Source organism: Trichomycterus rosablanca, chromosome 5, assembly GCF_030014385.1.
Source record: "Trichomycterus rosablanca isolate fTriRos1 chromosome 5, fTriRos1.hap1, whole genome shotgun sequence".
Classification (NCBI taxonomy): domain Eukaryota; kingdom Metazoa; phylum Chordata; class Actinopteri; order Siluriformes; family Trichomycteridae; genus Trichomycterus; species Trichomycterus rosablanca.
In genome coordinates, this window is record NC_085992.1 from 27,932,183 (window position 1) to 27,953,434 (window position 21,252).

Consider the following 21,252-nt stretch of genomic DNA (forward strand, 5'->3'; position numbering starts at 1 on the left):
TAATTTGCCGGAATTTTTCTTTTTAGCTGACCCAGGTGGCACAATGGCTCAGTGGGTAGCACTGTCAAATCACAGCAAAAAGGTCCTGAGTTTTATTTCCAGGTGAAGCGTTCTGGGTCCTGTCTGTGTGGAGCTCCGGTTTCCTCCCACAGTCCAAAGACATGCAAGTAAGGTGAATTGGTGATACAAAACTGTCTTTGACATTAAAAACCTGAACTGATGAATCTTGTGTAACAAGTAACTACCTGTCATGAATGTTACAAAAGTAAATCACCCACCCTTCTAGGTATCGGCATGCTTTTTCCAGTAACATATTGTTTACACGTAAGCTCTAACTTGACATTAGTGAATAATGTGGAAGTTGTACTTAGTCACATCCAGGATTTTGATAGGTTCTCAGAACTGCATTTACTAGTTCCTCATAAAGTACTGGTGTATTTCTGTCTAAAAGTGCATGTATGAAACATGTTTCTGTTGGCATAAGATCACAATCCAACAGTGACTGTTGCTTTAGAAGTGCATATGTACATCATATTGATTTTGTATCATCCTTGTTGTAATAGTGCCCAGCACTTTCAGGCCCTGCCAGTGGATTCCAGTCAGGGGTGAGGGTGGTAGTTTTAAAGGATGATGATGATAAAGATGATAGAGAGAGGTGTTTTTTGAACTTCTACTTAACAGATGGATAAGATGACTCACACACTGACACACACTGACACATATATATCACTGACATTTTCTTTTCTCTGACTGTGTTTGACAAGCGACAGTGCTTTAGGTTTTGGCATGTCTATGTTATTGAGGAACTTTGGGTTTTCACAAACTTTAGCTGCCATAAATGCATTTTATTTATTTTATTTAAATTAACAGAATGTAAAAATCTTTAGCTGTTTACAATCAACTAGTCACAAGAACAGTCTATTACTAAGATTCCTCAGGAACGTTACCAGAAGCTGGTGTCTTCCTATGCATCATGTTTACAGCAGGTTAATAGCAAAAGTACTAAAAACCCTTGACATAAGAGGTTAAATAATTCTAAGCCTGGAGTAGCATTTTGTGTTGAATTTGGAGAAACCACTTGTTATAGTAGTGTTAATTTGTTTAAATTGTTCTTGTTTAAATAGTTTATGTTCACATGTCACAAGTCTTCAGGATAGAGTCCCAGTCAAGTCACAAGTCTTCAGGATAGAGTCCCAGTCAAGTCACAAGTCACTATAACATACACAGAGCTTACAGTACATGTGAATGTAAAGTGGTAAATGTGGCAAGACTGTAGCCATGAATTGAAAAATGTGGGGGGTCCAAATCTCCTGGGGAAGGAAATCTAAAAAAGATTAAAATGTATTTTACAATAGTACCTAATAGTAAAGGAAATGAGTACAACCATAATCATATAAACAAAAATCTAGGCTTTATTATGTGAAGCTGTTATTGTTACCAAAGTATAGGAAAGTGTTGTGTGTTTTTTTTGTTTGTTTTTATTACTAGTAAACTTGGGTGGGCAGCAGGGTCATCTGCTATGTTCTGCTTATTTCTTGACTTGATTTTTTTAGCACTCACAAATCCGACCATTTTTACCAAATATGTTTATTTCTACTTTATACCATAACTGAGACTTTTTTAGCAAAATGTTATTTATTCCATGATTATAGTTTTAGCGTAAAATGACATACTAAAGTTAGTGTTTTTAGACAAGTCAGAGCTGTTAAAATGATTTAGATGAACTATAGTGCTGGTGGCACAGGGTTACAATAGTAAGTGTCCCATCAAAAACTGACAGGAACACGGTTTACCTTTATTTTTTACATCAGTGTATTGAGGGAAATATATTGTCATTTTGACCTTGAAATGTAGCTTCAAATTTACATTTTACATTTTCAGCATTTAGCAGACGCTCTTATCCAGAGCGACTTACAGAAGTACTTCTATAGTGAACATTTTATTTCTCAAGTTTAGGTAAACAACAGTCGAAGAACATAAATCTGCTAAAACCTGTTAGAACCAAAGTAACCTTTTTTTTTTTTTTTTTTTTTTTTTTTGGAAATGGAAAAATTAAACGTTTAATATGTAAATTCAGGCTAAAAAACAAAGCAGATTAGCTTTGTGTGCGGAATCCACTTGTATTTTTACAGTAAGTCCTTTTCTTTTCTGTGTTGAAAACCTACATAGTTCACTTCATATCTTACATTTTTTACTTACAAAAACATGACAACCTCTGTTTGCAGTGTCATTTTCGTTTGTAAAGTAAAAAAGGAACAACTGTTGGTTACATTTTTATATAACTTGCTTGAGAACTTAATAACAGAGGGTGTTTCTGAATTCTTTAAACCTGCAGATAAACATGTTAGAGTATAGTAATTTTGTCAAGCCAGGGTAAGCTTAGGGTGCTTAAGCTTAAATGGAAAAAAGAAATTCTATTTTATTTAGTGAAAATAATGGGCAAGCAGCTACCGATGCTTTATGAAGTTTGATGTGGGCAATTCAGTGTCTAATTTGTTTCCCACATTTTTGTATGTTACCATGCTTCTGTTATTGTCCCAGAATTTTTACTACCATGAACAGTGCTTGGATGTGCCCAGAGTTCTGTAGACCCACATTCCTTTGGCATATTTCAGTCTACCTTTCCTTTGCTTCATGGTGACGTGGAGCTTGTTTTTTAAAGGGATGTTCTTATGGTTGCTGCTGACACATTTGTCCCAACCTTGATCATGTAACAGAGTAAGTCTTTTGCAGTGATACCAAGGCTTATTTTGTGTTCCTGATGAAACTGCTAATACCTTAGGATGAAAATGTAAGCTTTTTCCCACGGCCATGCAGGTTTGCTGCTGCACCATGTGTTTGGATCTTTCGGATAATGCTCCCAATGGTGTTTCTGGGAATGTTTATAAGGTCTTGGAAATCTTACACCCAGTGCCCTTATAGTGCAATGAAATGATCTCCTCTTTAGATTTAGTGACAGATCTTTAGTTTTCACTATGGTCTCAAGACATCTTGAGCACTTGAATCTCTTGGTGGTGTTTACATAACACATGAGCACAGCTGAAGCAAATTAAGGTTGGTTATTGAGTCCCAATGTTGTATTGTTTATCCCAACTTAAGGTAATACAGACTAGCAGTAGGTTTTAAGATCAGAAATACACTGATCAGCCATAACATTAAAACCACCTCCTTGTTTCTACACTCATTGTCAATTTTTCAGCTCCACTTATCATATAGAAGCACTTTGAAGCTCTAGTTACTGACTGTAGTCCATCTATTTCTCTACATACCTTTTTAGCCTGCTTTCACCCTGTTCTTCAATGGTCAGGACCCCCACAGGACCACCACAGAGCAGGTATTATTTAGGTGGTGGATCATTCTCAGCACTGCAGTTATAATGACATGGTAGTTGTGTGTTAGTGTGTGTTGTGCTGGTAGGAGTGGATCAGACACAGCAGCACTGCTGAAGTTTTTAAATACAGTGTCCACTCACTGTCCACTCTATTAGACACTCCTACCTAGTTGGTCCACCTTGTAGATGTAAAGTCAGATGATCGCTTATCTATTGCTGCTGTTTGGATTGGCCATTTTCAGCATCAGTGGTCACAGGATGCTGTTGGCTGGATATTTTTGTTTTTGGGGAGCTATTCTCAGTCCAGCAGTGACAGGGAGATGTTTAAAAACTCCATCAGCATTGCTGTGTCTGATCCACTCATACCAGCACAACACACACTAACACACCACCACCACCATGTTAGTGTCACTGCAGTGCTGAGAATGATCCACCACCTAAATAATATCTACTCTGTAGTGGTCCTGGGAGAGTCCTGACCATTGAAGAACAGCATAAAAGGGGGCTAACAAAGCATGCAGAGAAACAGATGGACTACAAAGGGCTCCTATATGGTAAGTGGAGCTGATAAAATGGACAGTGACTGTAGAAACAAAGGGGTGGCTTTAATGTTATGGCTGATTAGTGTATATTATCAGCTGAGTGTGTATGCGAAAGACATCCGGTATGAAACTAGTGCCCTGTTCTACAAACACTGGTCAACTGGTTACATAATTAATTACACAATCATTTTCACAAATCCCTAATTGATTTAGTTGGTTTTCTGCTCTTCTGTTGGTACCATCTCTCACTCGTTCACTTTCTCTCTCTCCGTCTCTAGTTACTTATTGAACACATTGACTCAGGTTACCATATAAGGCTGATTCCTGACTTGCTAAACATTACACAGCGAGAATGAAAGAGGCGATTCGCTGAGCTGTTTGCTTTGCCAAGTCAGGTGAATGTGAAAGTAAATTTGCACACAAGCTTTTTGACCAGTTCCTGTGCAAATATGTCAAGAGAAGCATGCTTCTTTCCTCTGTTATTGTTTCCTGGCCACAAGCAGCATTTTCTCCTCAATGAGCATGTACTGTAGATTTCAAACTGACACGTCTGTCTTCCTGATTGTGTTGTTAATACTTGATTGCCTCATTGGTATGCATGACAAAATTCAGTTGCTCTGTTTTGTTGTGTGCAAAGTCCTGGATGGAAGTCAATGCAGTTTGGACTGATCAAATGTTTTGAGGCCCACCATAAGGTGCAAGATCTGATCATCTTTTGTGTATGTTTAAGCTATTCTTCTATTTATCAGGGATGGTCACAAGTACTTAAATAAACAAATGTGAGCAATCATAAAACGGTCATAAAACAATTTTTGAAACGATGCTTTTTTCATGCGTAAATATGACAGAATGATTGTTTATCTAGCTAGAGCTCACTTGCCAGCTGGTACAGTTGGTTACCTAGAATAAACTACAAGGTACATCTAATATGTCTTATTGCTGTAAGAATATACAAATTTGGCAGAAAAATACATATAATTAGGGCCCTACTAAAATTACGAGAAAATGCTTTTAATTTCACAGATTTTTAAAGACAAGTGCCACATTTCACGGCAGTCATTAAATAACACTCATAAATAGAATGATAGAATCAATACACAGCACATCCTACCCTAACAGATACACAAATACTCGTCTGTGTTTTAACACACTGTACTTAAACTGTACTTAGACAAACTATCGGGAGCATAATAATTTACTGGCTTGTTTTTTTGAGCACATACTGCAGAGAGATGATCACATGTGTAGTGAAGCACACTTTTTCATTGATTATGGAATTCACAAAGGGACAAAATGCACTCACTACTGAAACACACACATCAAAGACTGTCAGCACACCACAGCACAAAAAAGTCTGTTACACTAACTTAATTATGATGCTGTATGATTGCTAGGACCGCCTTATATTGCACATTGCACCTCATATTTCATGACAAATGTTAAATCACTAAACACAACCCTTCAATTTTAAATTCCACAGCAAATTGCATATTTCAGACAGATGCAAAGCAGGATGCTATATTCGCTCTGGTTTTTAGTCTAACGCATATGATCTATCAGTCAATTGTGTCTTCTGTATGCTGGGAATTACAAGTCTCTGGTACCTGCATCCAGCTGACAGCATTTATTATATCGAGACCCCTGTGCTATAGTAATATGAGCATCAGTGCATCCCTGATATGGGGCAATGCTAACAGCTGGATCACACTGTCAGCTCCTAATTATTATCTAAAACCTTTATACACACATACCACTCAGAACAGCTATTGACTTCACCAGTGTGACACAGGAGTGGATGTGTATTTAAAAACTCTACTTAATGTCTCTCCCTTATTATTACTACAAATTATATATGAATAACTGAATCTTTATACTCAACCCTTTTCTCTCTCTTTGTTTGTTCTTTTTTCTCTTAGTGACAGCTACATCGTACGCGTGAAAGCGGTGGTAATGACCCGGGATGACTCGAGTGGGGGTTGGTTAGCTCAAGAGGGCGGAGGGCTCAGTCGGGTTGGCGTCTGCAAGGTGGCACCGGCTGAGCTGAGTGGACACAATGACTTCCTCATTCACGGAGAGCGTCTCAAAGACAAGCAGGTAGGATATGGAACCAAGCCAAACAAACATCAATACACCATGTTAAATTCTACCTGAAATAACTGCTCTGATTAATTTCTTACCTCTATTTCATTGTTCAGTATATTGTAGTTGTTCATTGTGTTTGGACAGCAATGGTAGTAATCAGCACAATTTTTACATTTTATTGAAGCTAATTATGATCATTGGAAATGATCACTGGTAATTATTAATGTCCACAATTCTTTATTTTCATTCACTAGTTTATTAACAGTAATGAAAGTAAATCACCATGCTGTCCCATTTAATTATTGCTGATGGTCAAGACTGTAAACTATAAATTTTTATTTGGATTTTTTGCTGATTAGCAGTTACATATGCTTTAGTTTTGATAGGACCTTTTGTATGCATTTGAGAAATAAGCTTTATGTAGGTAGGTATGTCACTGATTAATCAGTTATAACCGAAGGACCAGTTCTGTGTCAGATATCTGACAAAGAAGTCATTGTTTAATTAATGTTAGATAAAATGTCAGTTTTAAAAGTTGTGCTTTGGTGACTAAGTGGTCCGATGCGCTAGCCCAAGACCTCTGAGCTTGCAAGTTTGATTGTCAGTTGTGCCATTAATCTGGTCTGGCAACTAACAGACAAATTTGGCTGTGTCTGAGGAAGGGTAGTTCACAGCGTCTCATTCCCGTTGCACAAATGTGACCTCTGTCTGATGTCTGGTCGAGGCACCTTCATGAGTGGTGAATAATTATAGAATATACAGAATAGCAGAGCATGACTCTTTTTGAGAGAAAATCCACTGCTGACAGGTAAAAAGGTGGCCAATGACTGCATGTGTGTTGTAGGGAGGCATGTGATAGCTTTAAGCAGCTCCTCTCTATCAGTAAAGAGGTGGTGTATACAGCAAGGAGATTACAATGGGTAAAATTGGGTGAACTCTAACAATTGAATTTATTTAACAGGTGACACTTGATTTTAATAAGGAGTGGTCATTGTAATGCATCCTCGCCCACCCTTAAACGTTTTAATGCAGTTATGATGTTTGAATCATTAATATCAAAACTATTATTAAATAAAATCACAAACAGTTGTAGGTTGTTAAAGAGTCGTTAATCTCAACTCATGCTGATTTGTGTTGTTTTTTTAACCCACATGAAAAATTATGTGGATATTTTGCATCATTCTTCAGTACAAAGGGAAAACTGCTTATCATTTTACAATAACTAAACCAACATAGTCAGAAAGTTTAATCCACCAACTGCATCTCTATTTATTGTTTAGCATGTTTAGTTATAAGCAGAACTAGTTCAGCATTCTCATTGTAAATGTTTGGTAGTTGATTCATATTTTAGATGAACTGTTTTTAATGCATAAATAATTAATATGAAGCTTTTTTGATTGGATTCTATAATAATGGTCGGTTATCAGTTAAAAGAATTTAGCAAACTTGGCATTAATAGTTTAATATCTATGTAAGATATTATTTGTGGTTTCCCTTTATAAAGTAGTAAAATTGTATTAATATGTAATATAGAAAAACTAAGTCAATAGAGAAACAATTAAACTGCAATTATTTGTATGACAACTAATCATAAGCTTGTGTCAAGCGAAGCTGGTAGCATGTTCGTGACAGTCAGTGTTGGTTTGACTGGCAGGTGGTTCTGGAGTGTTTTGTGAGGAAAGATTTAATCTACACCAAGGCCACACCTACGTTTCACCACTGGAAGGTCGATAACAGAAAGTGTGGCCTCACGTTCCAGAGTCCCGCTGATGCCCGTGCCTTCGACCGAGGCGTCCGGAAAGCTCTAGAGGACATAACAGAAGGTAAGTTCATTTACCAATGAAAAAGTCTGGGCTACACCATTACTGACTCGTTTTTCATTTCCTAAATGTAAGTGCACAATACAGAACATGTACATTTCCACAATTGATGTGCTTTAATGCTCACCTTACACAACGTGTATTGCTTTCAGTAAGTCTACTTTTTGTCTACATTGTTGATTGCAGTCAAGGTTCACACACTATCTATTTATTTACCCAGAGAAAATGCCAACATCAAAGCCTTGTCACAAAACCCTGCTGCCCTCTGAAAATACCAAGAACATCTATACACAACTGCCAAATTCATAACTTGCTGTAACTGGGTTGCGCAGAAACAAGCAAATAAGAAAAAAAAATTGGCTGCTGTGGGTAACAGCAGTTGGTCTGATATGCAAACCACAGCAGATCTGGTCTGCATACCACATTTGGCACAGTTTTTATGCCGAATGCACTTCCTGACGCAACCCTCCTATTTTAATGCTGGCTTGGGACTGCTGTTGAAAGCACACTGGCAAATGCACCTCCCTATGGCTAGGCTGTTTTGGACTACCCCAACCGGACATTAGCCAATCATGTCCATGCAAAAGTCTGTTGCATACTTTACTGCTGTACTGTCCAAGCGAATAAAAAAATAATAAAAATAGTAAATAAAGAAGACAGATAAAGGATTTTTTTCTTTTCATTGTTGTTCACCTTATTAAGAATATAACTTTGGCTGTTAACCAATAACTTGGGCTGATGGTATAAATGCAGTAGATATGGTGAGTGACTTTCATAAATGGACAAGTCATCATGGCCAGTTGTCTGGGTTGAAGCATCTACAAAATCTCATGGTTTATCTTACACCAGGAAAGTTGTGCGGTTGGATCGTCCACATAAATGGTCTTTATACGAGTCCCTTCACATGAGTCCCTAAATTAGTAGGTGACTAAGTGCTCTCTAAAATTGCCTGGTGTGTGTTAGGGCAGAAGGTCACAGTGTGATCTAAAAAGGTGTTGACAATTTGCTTTTGGTAGTGCGAAAATGTACACACCTGGCACATCTGTTCAAACAGTAATTGTCATCAGCCCTAAATTAGCTTAAACGAAAAGTGCTGATCGACAGATTGCTTATTCTCACAACACATGGGCACTGCACCAGGGTCCGACAGTGAACATGTCGCCCGATCACTGTTGTTTGGCTTTCATTGTGAAATGTACGTGTTAATTCAACACACAAAATACTGAAGCCTTATCTTACAGCCTGTAGGGAGGCTAAATGCTTACCAGCTGCAGAACGTACACAGTCTGCATGGTAACAATGTGAATGTGATGCAGGCCTCAGAGATCTGCTTTGGAATGGCTGCTTAGAGTTAGGTTTCATTCCTCATTCAGCAGCCACATGTGACCAATTGTGTTTAACTCTGTCTCTGTGTCTTCATCTCTCTTGGTCCTGCTGTCTCACTTTGTCTTTGGCGGTCAGTTTGTCGCTTCATGCTCGTTCTCTCTTCCTCTGTCTTTCCAACCCCCACCCTAACTCACAGTCTCTAACAGACAGGATATGTGAGGTTCTGTTCGGTCATGTCATCTGTATCTCTGTGTGTGTGTTTGATTTTAGGTTCCACAACTTCCTCTTCAACACTCCAGAACGAAGCTGAGCTCGGAGACGATGATGTCTTCACAGTAAGCTAGTTTTACCTCTCAGACACAAGTTATGACATTGATAATCCAGCTCATACTGAATACAGCTCAACAAAATGCATTCTGTTCTAAATTGTTGGGTGTCATTTTTACATTAGTTGTGCTTTGGGATTCAACTGAACAGAAAAAACATATCTTAAGAATGACAATAAGAGTGACATCACCATTTAAATTTCACAACCTTAAGCTATTAAAGAATGACAGGGTCCTTGAAGGTAGTAGAGCTTTGTACTCCTAAACAGAATAGGCTAGACCAATTAGTTAGTTGACCTGTTATGTTCTAACCTCTAACCAGAGGTGGCGGAATTACAGTTTTTAATTAAATAAAAGTACAAATAATACAATAATGCAACAGAAGTAAAATACATTAAGTATAACATTATTCTATTTCTCTAAAAGTTAAAAGAAAATATAGCTACAATGTTTTATTTACAGGTTAAAATGTGCTGTTTGTGGCTAAGCATTTACCAGTTTTTATCAGGCTAGTTTCTAATATCATTAGTGTTGTGTAGTGACAGCTAGCCACAACTGAATCACTCACTTTACTCACTGTTGCCTCTAATTTGGGCTAAATACATTTACATCTCTGCATTTGACAGATCCAATGTGACTTACAGTTGAGACAGAACAGTCTAAGCAGCTAAAGATCAATGCTCCAGCAGTGGGAGCTTAGCTGTGGTAGGGCTTTAACCCTTATTTGTACAATCATTAGTCCAATAGTTTAACTGGTGTGCTACTACTTCCCATATCCACACAGAAGCTTTGGCACAGGACATTTGATTGAATAATATACAAGAGATCTTCAAAAAGTTTTTGGTTGGAAATGGTGAGGGCTGGAGGAGTAGTAATTGTTTAGGTATGATAGACTGAGAGAGCTTATAGACCAGATTTAGCGCCATCTGATTTCCACCTTTTTTGACGCTCAAAGAAGCTTTAAGGGGAAGAAGATTTCTATTTGATGATGATATGAAAGCAGCAATGCATTAAAATGGCATTTAAATGTTTGTTTGACGCTGGGAATATGCATCGGAAGGTGACTAAATAGAAAAGTGATGTAATTTGTTTTTGAAATTCTTAATAGAGTTTTAAAAAGTGCAGAAACTTTTTTTTTAAGAACCCTCGTAGTAATGTGTTTTTTGAAAATTAACTAGTAAGTAAAAAGTATAGATTTTCTTTTAAAATACAAAATAGTATTACAATAAAAGTCAAATATCAGAATATTTATCAAGTATAAATACCAGATATTCACATTAAGATACAGTAACATGGTACTATAGTGTTATTTCTCACTTCTGATAGTATTGCAACCTACACAAAATCTAAGAATTCTAAATTCCAGCTGTATTTATCCATTACAGATGTGAATTTATGGGCAGGTAGTAATTAGCAACCTGTCTTCTGGTTTTCTTGCTGTTAAATGACAACCAAAACATAAAATCTGGCAAGGTATTTGGACTGATATTGTTATCTACTTTATAGAAAGTTATGCTTTGTATTGTAGGCTAGGCATAGATTTGAATAATGTTCCTTTAACTGAAAATTCCACTAACTTCCACTAATTAGCTACTTGCTGGCAGCATGTTGGCTATAATTAAAGATTTTACATATAAAACAGACTCTTATAGTATGGTTTAACATTTGGCTGTTGTTCTGTAGCTTACTTGTAATGACGGAAGATGCATACGGCAGTACTAAAATTTTACTTGTGAACATTTAGGCTAGCTGGCACTTTGGCTGGTGTCAATTTGATTTGTCATCACTCTTCAATGTAGTAATTTTTACCACAGTGCCAGAATACTGATGCCTTTGGATGCATATTAAGTTTGCTAAATTTGCTAGGGCATTTGTAGCCTAGCAGTTAAGGAACTAGACTAGAAATCGAAAGGTTGCCGGTTCAAGACCCACCACTGCCAGGTTGCCACTGTTGGGCCCTTGAGCAAGGCCTTTAACCCTCAATTGCTTAGACAGTATACTGTCACAGTACTGTAAGTCACTTTGGATAAAAAGCGTCTGCTAAATGCCAAAAATGTAAATGCTACTGATGTACATGGATGTTCTAGTTTATCTTAACACTTTATACAATAGTGAAATACACTGTAAATGTATTTTAACATGTTAATTTACTGTTAATTGAATCACTAGAAAGTGAAATGAAAATATTGATACTAAAATCCCACTCTGGTCTAACTGTTCTGAATGACAGATGATTGGTTACGGGTCATGGATGTGTTCTTAATTTGCATTATACAAGTGTAAATTTGTGAAGTAAAGTTGATTTATTTAACTTTTTCATAGGCACTTTGAAAGCTCATAAGACACTATCTGTTTTATTCTCACCCACATAGTTCACACAGGCCTTCCTCCAGCTGTGTTTCTGTTTTTTAATAAACCTTATGGTTGTGTATGAAGCATCCAAAAAAAGGCTGGGCTTTTGTAGTATTTTTACCCCTCAGAGGCTGCAGCATGAGAGAGACAGTTCTTTGTTTCTGTAGAGATAGTTAGACGATATCGAGACACTGGGCAGGTTTCCTATTGCTGTAGCATTTTTGTTGTGCTTTTCTGTCCTCAGTTTTTGGTAGCAGTCACGGTAGAAGAGGAGCAGCAGGCAGGGTCAGGAGGTGACTTCCTGCTCCCCTCAGCAAAACTATCATTAGCAGCTGCCTCCTAGCTAACTGCCTTTATGATTAACTGCCATGCAGGGGTGGGGGAGGGGGAGGTGAGATGGTGTTCAGGGGAAACCTCATGGCTTCTCTTTCTCTCTCTCTCTCTGTCTCACTTTTGGGCCAAAGGCATGTTAGCCAGGCATTCTGAGCACCAAAGGAAAGTCAATTTGTCCAGACCATTTGCTTTAATTACAGCCATGTGCTTATGGAGGTTGGGTAGGCAGTTACTGCAGTGTATTCAAATCACTTGCAAATTTGTATTAGATTTTTAAGTTGCACTGAATTGTGCTCTTGCAGCTTCAAATGCACTTTCTATCTGATTTTTTAGTGATTTTAAAAGTAACTTAGCCATTTATTTTTAAATCATTAAACCAGTTGCATCATTGCAAACCATTTTACTGTTTGTGATTTAAATGTTTAATAGTTCTGTCCGCCCCAATTGAGGAGAGCAAACTGACACGCGCCCCCTCCGACACATGCGCACAACTTTTCACCTGCAGGAGGCAAGTTCATATGTGGATCAGCTTTGTGCATGAAGAGCCACACCACAACTGCATTATTCCTCTACTCTAGACCTGGGCATTGTATGGGTATTGTCATCCCCAACCGGCCCGCATGAATCAGACCTAAATAAATGTACATCAAACATGCAATATAACAGGATTGTTTCTGACGGGAGCGCTATGCCTTTAAATTTCCGTAAGTTTCGTTTTACGTGTGTGCAAGTGTTTTCAGCTTCACCGTAATGTGTCGGCGAACAGAACTGAGTGTGATTGACGGTCGAGTTTTAAACAAGACGTGAACTTCTGAATTATTTATTTACTGAAGTCAGGTGTAAAGCTGTTTAAGGATCACAATTTAGGGTTTAAATCGCAGTACTAAACGGAGAAATACAAGAACATGAAGGATGCGGAGCGTCACACCTAAAGCTTCACTAACTAAACTGCAAAAGCAACACAGACTTTTATAAAGTTTAACACATCCAGGACTGAAGCAGTCAGAACCAGCTTTGTGATTTTAAAAAGAATATCCAACAATAACAAAGGACTGAAAAACAGCAAATGAGGTAATTAGACTCCAAACAAAATAGTGTAAAGTTAAAAAACCTGCACATTTTGTTCACATTAGTTTTTTTTTTTGCATTTGTTTAAATAGTAAAATAATGTTGATGTTTTTACTCTGCCTACTTCTAATTTTGTTATTGTAACATCTAAACAGTAACAGATTATTAGAACTGTACAATTCACTTATTTTAATAAAGACGTAAAATTAATATTGAGCAGAATTAAGTTCATCATATTGGTCCAGCCCTCCACAACAGTCCCAGTTTCTTATGTGGCCCCTTGAAAAATTTAATTGCCCACCCCTGCTCTACTCTGTGCAGACGGCATCAATCAGCCAGCAGAGGCAATTGCATCAGTTATGAGGTCCCTATCTAAGATAAGATAAGATTCCTTTATTGATCCCCATGGGGGAAATTCGAGTGATACAGCAGCTCCAGTACAGTGTAGAGTAAATAAAAATAGAATAAAAAAAAGAAAAAATAAGGAAAGAAATTTGCTATGCAATGCAATTACTATTATACATCAGTATGGCAATTACTACAATATAATACAAACACTATATATTCTAATATATACATATGTGTAAATAATAAAACAGAGTCCAGTGCTGGGCAAAAGGGTAGGGGGAGATCTTGAGTTATTGTATGGGGAAAGCTGGCTCATTAGTGTGAGGACAGTCTGTGTATTCTGCTATTGTTATGCAGTCTGATGGCAGTTGGCACAAAAGAACGTCTGAAGCGCTCCGTCTATCTGGCTCCCTCCCTGGATGAACAACAGCCAAACGTTGTTCATATAGCCGCCCAGCCGTTAATTACACTTTTTAATAGTTTGAGAACTGAGGACACTAATTGTTGCAGTTTGTCATACCATACATTTTTAATAGGAGACAGCTCTAGACTGCAGGCAGTCCAGTCAAGCACATGCAGTCTGTGTCTACGATTGTAGCACATATAGCACATATTTTTTAAACTTTACTGTAAAGCTGTTAGGGCAGATATAGCCTAGCGGTTAAGTTACTGGACTAGTAATCGAAAGGTCGCTGGTTCAAGCCTCACCACTGCCAGGTTGCCACTGTTGGGCCCGTAACCCTCAAAAGTGTCTGCTAAATGCTGAAAATGTAAATGTAAGCTACATAGTGAAATATATTAGTGTATTAATCTGCACTGGTGCATTTGGCGCTGCTGATGACCTTTCATAATATTGCTGTTGTTCTGGATTTACAGCTCTGAGTGATTGTGCTCAGTAGGAGGGCCTGGGTGTGCATTCTGCTTAAATTATTTCTTCTAAGCTAACCTATACTTAACCCCAGACTATTTCAGTTCATTCAGAACAGGCAGAGAAGTCATTCAGAGACTGTTGAACCACTTCCAGTTAACTGGGTGTGTCCTTTTAACACACACACACACACAGTTAAAGGCTCAGTCTAACCACTAACAGTAGAACAACAATAGCCTTGAGAATTGATTATGTATTCTGTCTAAGTTGCAAAGCAGCATGTCTAGCATGCTAGGATATGCCAGGCCAGTGGGAGTGTTCACGTGCCTCGCATGGCTCTGTTGCATAAGCCATAACATTGACATGCCATGCAGAAAAGAGACTTAGAAAAGCACAACACTGGATGAGTCACCTGCAGGGCAGCCAGCAGTTAAGCAGGCCTGTCCACATCACACGTTGTTTACAACTTTTAAAAATGCCTGTCAAGTCGGTCAGGAAAAATCAACATTGTAACAAGTGCAGTTGGTAGTTGTTGATGTTCTGTAGCTTTCTGGGAAGACGTAGTGTTGATATGATTTGTGTGTTTTTGGTCAGACAGTTGTTTTAACCAGGAGACATGATGGATGCTTTTACAGACATGCCCTTTGATACCCCTTTTCCACCCGTTCCGGTTCCCGAACTTGATTATGAACCGGTTCCGCGTGTTTCCACCGGAAAAAAGAGGTTCCAGACAGCGAACTAGCGGGCCAATCTGGCACCACAGAATACTTGGTTTTTCAGCGTGAACCGTGACGTCCGTCTGTGGGCGTGTCATGTTGTACAGCATAGCGACAGCAACAATGGCGTCAGCTGGTGTCTCGTATGGAGCTTAATGCTGCATTTTTACCTTTTAAACTTCACCTGATTACATTTTGAGCCAGTTTGCCGGTGATATTTTCAAAGCGCCTTTAAAAAGGTGAACTGTGTGATATTACGTGATAAAAGTGACCCGGACAGAACGAACACCGCTTAACGTGAAAAATAAAGCGTGAAGCTTTTTCAACTCCCCGAGCTGCATAAACACCACACGTGTAAATCCAGCTAAACACAGATACATGTGGTATTTTAGAGTGGATTTGATGGTTATTTCACACAGATGTTTGTTCGTGTTGTGGAACTTTAGTGATGCTTCACCGCTTAAGTCGAGCGCTGAGCAAATCGGCTATTTGTGCCGAGGGTCGCGGTGAAACCGAAGCGCAAAACGCTTCTCACATCAATGAACTAAAGAAAACAACAACTGCGACAAACACGTCACGTCTTCTTATCACCGATTGTTAGATCGATGCTTTTTACATAAAAACAAACATCTGTAACAGCAGTACAAATGCTCGCACATAATCTACACGCTCCGCCATGATATTACTGCTCTTAACTTTGGTTATGTAACGCCCACCGATGATGACGCTAGTTGTGAACTGTTGAATCTTGTGTAACCAGTAGCTACCTGTCCTGTCATTATTGTAACCAAAGTGTGTAAGACATGATGTTATTATCTTAATTAATAATTAAATAAATATAACACTTTACAAGACTTTACAGAGCTTCAGGTCCAAAACCCCTAATGAAAAAGCCTAGTCCAGGAGTGTCCATATTACTCATATCAAAATAAGCAAGGGTTGACTACTCTTTGCTAAAACAATATTTAACTCGGATTATTAAAAAATAAATAAATAAATAAAGTTTGCACACTTTTATATTTTGGTTGGAAACGTTAAAGGTGGGAGGAGTAGTAATTGTTTGTGTCTGAGAGACTGAGAGAGAGCTTATAGTCTGGATTGAGCGCCATCTGATTTCCACCTTTTTGAACGGCTCAAAGAAGCTTTAAGGGGAAGAAGATTGTCATGTGATGATAATGTGAAAGCAGCGGTGCATCAGTGGCTACACGCTCAACCAAAACCATTTTTTTGCTGATGGCATTAAAAAGTTGGTACGATGCTGGAAAAAAATACATCAGAAGGTGACTGTATAGAAAACGGATGTCATTTGTTTTTGAAATTCTTAATAAATAGAGTGTTAAAAAGTGCGGAAATGTTTTGAAGAACTCTCGTTGTTCTTTTCTGCCAAGTAGATTACATTCACATGCTCAAAGTTGTCTGAGCATGTGCTTCAAGGGAAATGATAAGACTCAATGAAGTCTGACCTTTGGTACTGAGGAACTGACGTCAGTTTTACTAACACACTTATAAAACTTGTTTTGCAGTAGTGCTAAATTCTGACATTCATGTATTAACAAAAAATGAACTTTTTACTCAATTTATGTTGTCAATGATATTGCATTACATTTGAGAAAACTCAGGTTATGAAAGCCAAACTAAAAAAAAAACATTCAGAACAAGTTCTACTTGCCTGCTCTTGTTTAAATGCATGAATTCATGTTGTAGGCCAGGATTATTAATTTGTGATGTTGCAGCTATTTAAAGTCAGCTTCAGTCAGCTGCTTGCACCTTCCATAAAGTCAGGTTAAGAAATTACATATAGTTAGCTAAATCTTAACTTATTATTTAGTCTATTATTTAACTGTCATTAGTGCCTGGCCTAACATACTGTATGTTCTTTTGTATTAATAATCATTAATTGCTACAGACAAATTCCTTCACATTTTTGTGGAAATCCATTCGACAAGTGTGAAGGCTGTTAAAGCTGTTTTTCAGCTAAAGGCACAATAGTTCATAACTTCCGGCAGTTCATTAAGCTGTGATGGTAAATGCTAGTGTCTCGACATGCGAGTCTCCTGATAATAATCCAGTGAAAACATTGGAATCTCAGGACATTATATCCAGTGCATTTTGAGTCAGTACAGTCATTTATTATATCTAGCAGTTTGTGATGGGAAAAACACATTGAAATCTTTGAACATTGTGTCCAGTGCAGCTGACACACATGATGTCCAGCAGTATAATGAGTGCATAATGTGTAAAGCCCATTAAAGTGCTTAAAAATTCAAACATGGGGTAATAATGCAGTTGTGCAATTCAGTACTACTACTACTGTGTAATAAGCATATATTAAAAATGTCTCAAAAGACTTTTGAGTTTAAGTCATTTGTAATTGTTGAATTAGAGCAGGGTGTGTACTGTATCTAAAGTTTCGTGCTGCACACACTGAGCAATTCAGTTTAGGTCAGTAAACACACTTGACTGTTTGAGAAAAAGGCTGTGTCTCTGACACCGGCTGCCTGTCGAATGGGGGAAGGAGGGTGTGATTGACAACTTCCTGTGCTACAGCAGCAGAGCTGGGCCGAGGGAAAGGCCTCACTCTGTATGGAGCTCACTGCCAGGCCCCTAGAGGACGTGCAGAGGAAGTGGAATATGAAGGACTAACTGACCTGTGGAACGGAAGAGAAACAGAGAGGAATCAGTGCTTTTTTATGCAGGGAGTTTCTGCAGTCCTCCCTCACTTGTCCTAGTGTTAGTCATCTCCGTTTTGAGTGGCATTATGTTATTATAGGTAAATTTAAATATTACTACAATTACATTTGAGTAGATGAAGAGAAAAGCAATGCACTGGAATGAAATAAAAAGCTACAACTTAATAAAAACTAGAAAAACTAATCTAAAAAATTATGTGGAAGATTAAATGGTCAGTCCTTTGTTTCAGTAATCCAGGTCAAATAATAGGTGGTACTAGGGGTTCTTTATATTAATCTTTCTATTAATAAAGAATTTTAAAAACAAATGACAACACTTTTCTACACAGTCACCTTCCGATGCATTTTTCCCAGCGTCGTACCAACTTTTTAATGCCATTAGCAAAAAAATTTTTTTGGTTGAGCATGTAGCCACTGATGCACCTCTGCTTTCACATCATCATCACATGAAAATCTTCTTCCCCTTAAAGCTTCTTTGAGTGTTTAAAAAGGTGGAAATCAAATGGCATTAAATCAGGACTATAAGCTCTCTCTCAGACTCTCAGACACGACCAGTTACTACTCCTCTCACCCTCACCATTTCCAACGACAATATATAAGTGCTGAAACTTTTTGAAGATTCCTCATAAATAATCTTAGTGCCCAGGTGGGTCGGGGTATACAACTTTAGCCCACTACTAGTGGGATCCAGGGTTGAAATCCCCAGTAATGCTATCTGCCGGTTGGGCATGTACACACAGACATGATTGGATATGTATGGGGAAGAAAGGGGGAATGGATGGGTCGGGATTGGCTGAGGCCCTGCAGTTGCACCCAGTGATTCCTGGAAAGCTAGGTCCATAAAAATAATAATGATAAGTTTTAATTGTATATTACACGTGTTTAACTATTTTAGTTTCGCTGATGCTACCCAGTGTCCAGTGTGTATTCATACATTCCTTTATGTCATGTTATTACTCTGCCGAAGGTTTGCGATGGTTGGCTGCACAGATGGGTCAGCTTTCTCCAAAGCCCCCGGTCTCATAGTGCTTGTAGCAGACTAGCCCCTGATAATGCAGTTCATGTCATGATTCCAATCCAGCTTATTCTTGTCCTGTCATAATTCTGCCTTCAGTATTGTCATGTGCTTAGTCTTGTTCACAGCCCCTAGGCTTTTTTTTTTAATGAAAGACATTGTGTCATAGTTTTATTAAGGTTTATTGTTGTTTTAGTTATCTGAGGTCAACCAGTTCCTTGAACTTTTTTCTTTAATAACTTCATGGCCATTATTTAGTGTCTGATCTGATTGTTTTAACTCTTAGTCTTCATTCATTGGTAAAATTACTCAAAATATTGTAGCCCCCGAAAGGTTTTTGCCTCGACCCAGTTCTCTCCTTCCACTCATTATCTCCCAGTCCTCCCCCACTATGCCACTGATTGTGAGTCATTAAGCTGGCTGTATTCCCTGATCTTGCTCTAAAGGTATGCCTTTGAATCACAGTTGGGCCGCATGCACCTTTGAAGTGCCTCTTTATCCTTATCGCACCACAACTTTAGAGCACTTTGATAAGATGACTACATTTTAAGGGGGTCTGAGATTTTTGGTTAAAAATGCTGCATCTGATCTCTGATCTCCTTGTTCAACTTTTTATTCTTTTAAAATTTTAGGCCAGTTTTCTGCTCCCTCTCAAGGTTTTTTTTTCTAAAGGTGCTTTTCAGGCTTGCCATGTAAACATTTAAGAGTCTGTGTTTTTAATTATCTCCAGCAGGCCAGCTCCAGCTATCCCCCTAAATATATTTTTAAATCATGTTGGCTTGGGCTCTTGGCAGCGCTGCAAGGGACGCCTGTATTATTCTTGGCCAGCAGTACTGAGGGCTTTATGCGAACACAGAGGGGAAGCACAGATCGGGACGGCATGGTCAAGGCCAGAGTTGGAGCCTTGGATTCAGCATAGTACATGCGCCCTCAATCATCCTCTGGCACTCATTGTCATATTTAAAAAACGCTATTTTAGTGGTACTGCAGCACACTTTCTTATGTATTTTACTCATCCCTGTTCACCACCTGCATTATATAGTCCAGTGGTTCTCAACCTTTGATTAAACAAAAGCCCTAAACACTACCTACTCTATATACCTAAAAGTATGTGGACACCCAACCAAGAGCATGTTGGACAAATTCCAAAACCCTAAAAGTTGACACTTTGTGGTTGTAAAAATGCTTTTTATTAAATAGAGTATGTCTGTGGGAATTTGTGCCCATTTAGTTAAACAAGCATTTGTTAGATCAAGCCCTGATGTTGACACACAGGCTTGGTATGCAATTACTGTTTTAGTTTATTCAAAAGGTTTTTTAGGTACACTCCACTAGAGTTCTTACACACCAAACTCATCAAACCACATTTTTATATACTTTGCTTTGTGCACAGGGACACAGTCATGCTGAAATAAGACATAGGTTACATAGTTGAAAATATTACATTCATTTTATATGTTTTATGCTATATACTCCTGTTAGCAATGGGTGTGGCTTAAAAATCACATTAACTCAATTGTAGAAAAGGAGTTTCCATTATTCTGCCCATCTAATGTTCAGGTCATCTAATCAGCACCACATACACCCTTGTACCCAATAGCTCTATATGTAGGGTCCGCTCTGTTGTGGTTCTGGTTCTGGTTCTTTCCTCATCACATTATTGCATTGTATTGTATTGCGGCCAATTCTCTTCATTATTCACAGGTGTGTCTAATTTGTCAGAGCTAAAATCATTTTTCCTGTTAGTTTTTTTCCTACAGCCATAATTAATTGCTTAATTTTTGAAAGCTATTTATTTTGCCAGAAGTGGTCGGCCTTGGAAAGTTTAAGTCTTGAGATTGGAAAATGGTGCAAGGAACTTATGGTTGCAGCAAATTTTGGTTTCCTTGTAGCCTGCCTGTTTTTCTTATTAAACACCCACTGGCTTTATTAAAAGTGAAATATAAAAGCGTTTTATATGGATTTTTTGCAAAGATTATGCAATCAATTCAGTAAAAAGCAGCAACATTTCTAAGGTCATGTGGTTTACCACATGTGAGTGCTTAGGGTACCACTGTTGGAGAATCACTGTTATATATTATCATATAGAATAACAAACACATTTTCCTGTACTGAGAAAAGTACAGAAATCCTTTTGATTCAAAATTGTATAATTTATAAGTGGCCAAATGTTGATTGTGTAAATAATTGTCATTCACAATTCACACAAATCATTTATTCATTTGTACTTATTCACTTTATCCTAATCACGGTGGCAATTGAGCCCACACCACTGGAAAACACCCTGTACAGGGTGCAAGGCCATCTTAGAGTAAACACACTCACCTGGTTACTTACTTACCCAGAGAAAACTCATGCAGAGATGTAAAGAGTACACAAATTAGCAAAACTATAGATAAGAAGCGAACCCAGGTTCCTAGTACTCTAGAGCAGTA

At 38.1% G+C, this 21,252-nt stretch overlaps 1 protein-coding gene across 1 annotated transcript in view; it reads left to right on the plus strand.

The window, feature by feature from the left end:
• The window catches only part of spred2b (sprouty related EVH1 domain containing 2b), a 61,904-nt gene that overhangs the window by 32,234 nt on the left and 8,418 nt on the right, over positions 1-21,252 (plus strand). The window contains exons 2-4 of the mRNA XM_062995943.1: positions 5,790-5,967; positions 7,610-7,778; positions 9,372-9,436. Of these exons, the coding sequence (XP_062852013.1) occupies positions 5,790-5,967; positions 7,610-7,778; positions 9,372-9,436 (412 nt within the window). The remainder of the gene's footprint in view (positions 1-5,789; positions 5,968-7,609; positions 7,779-9,371; positions 9,437-21,252) is intronic.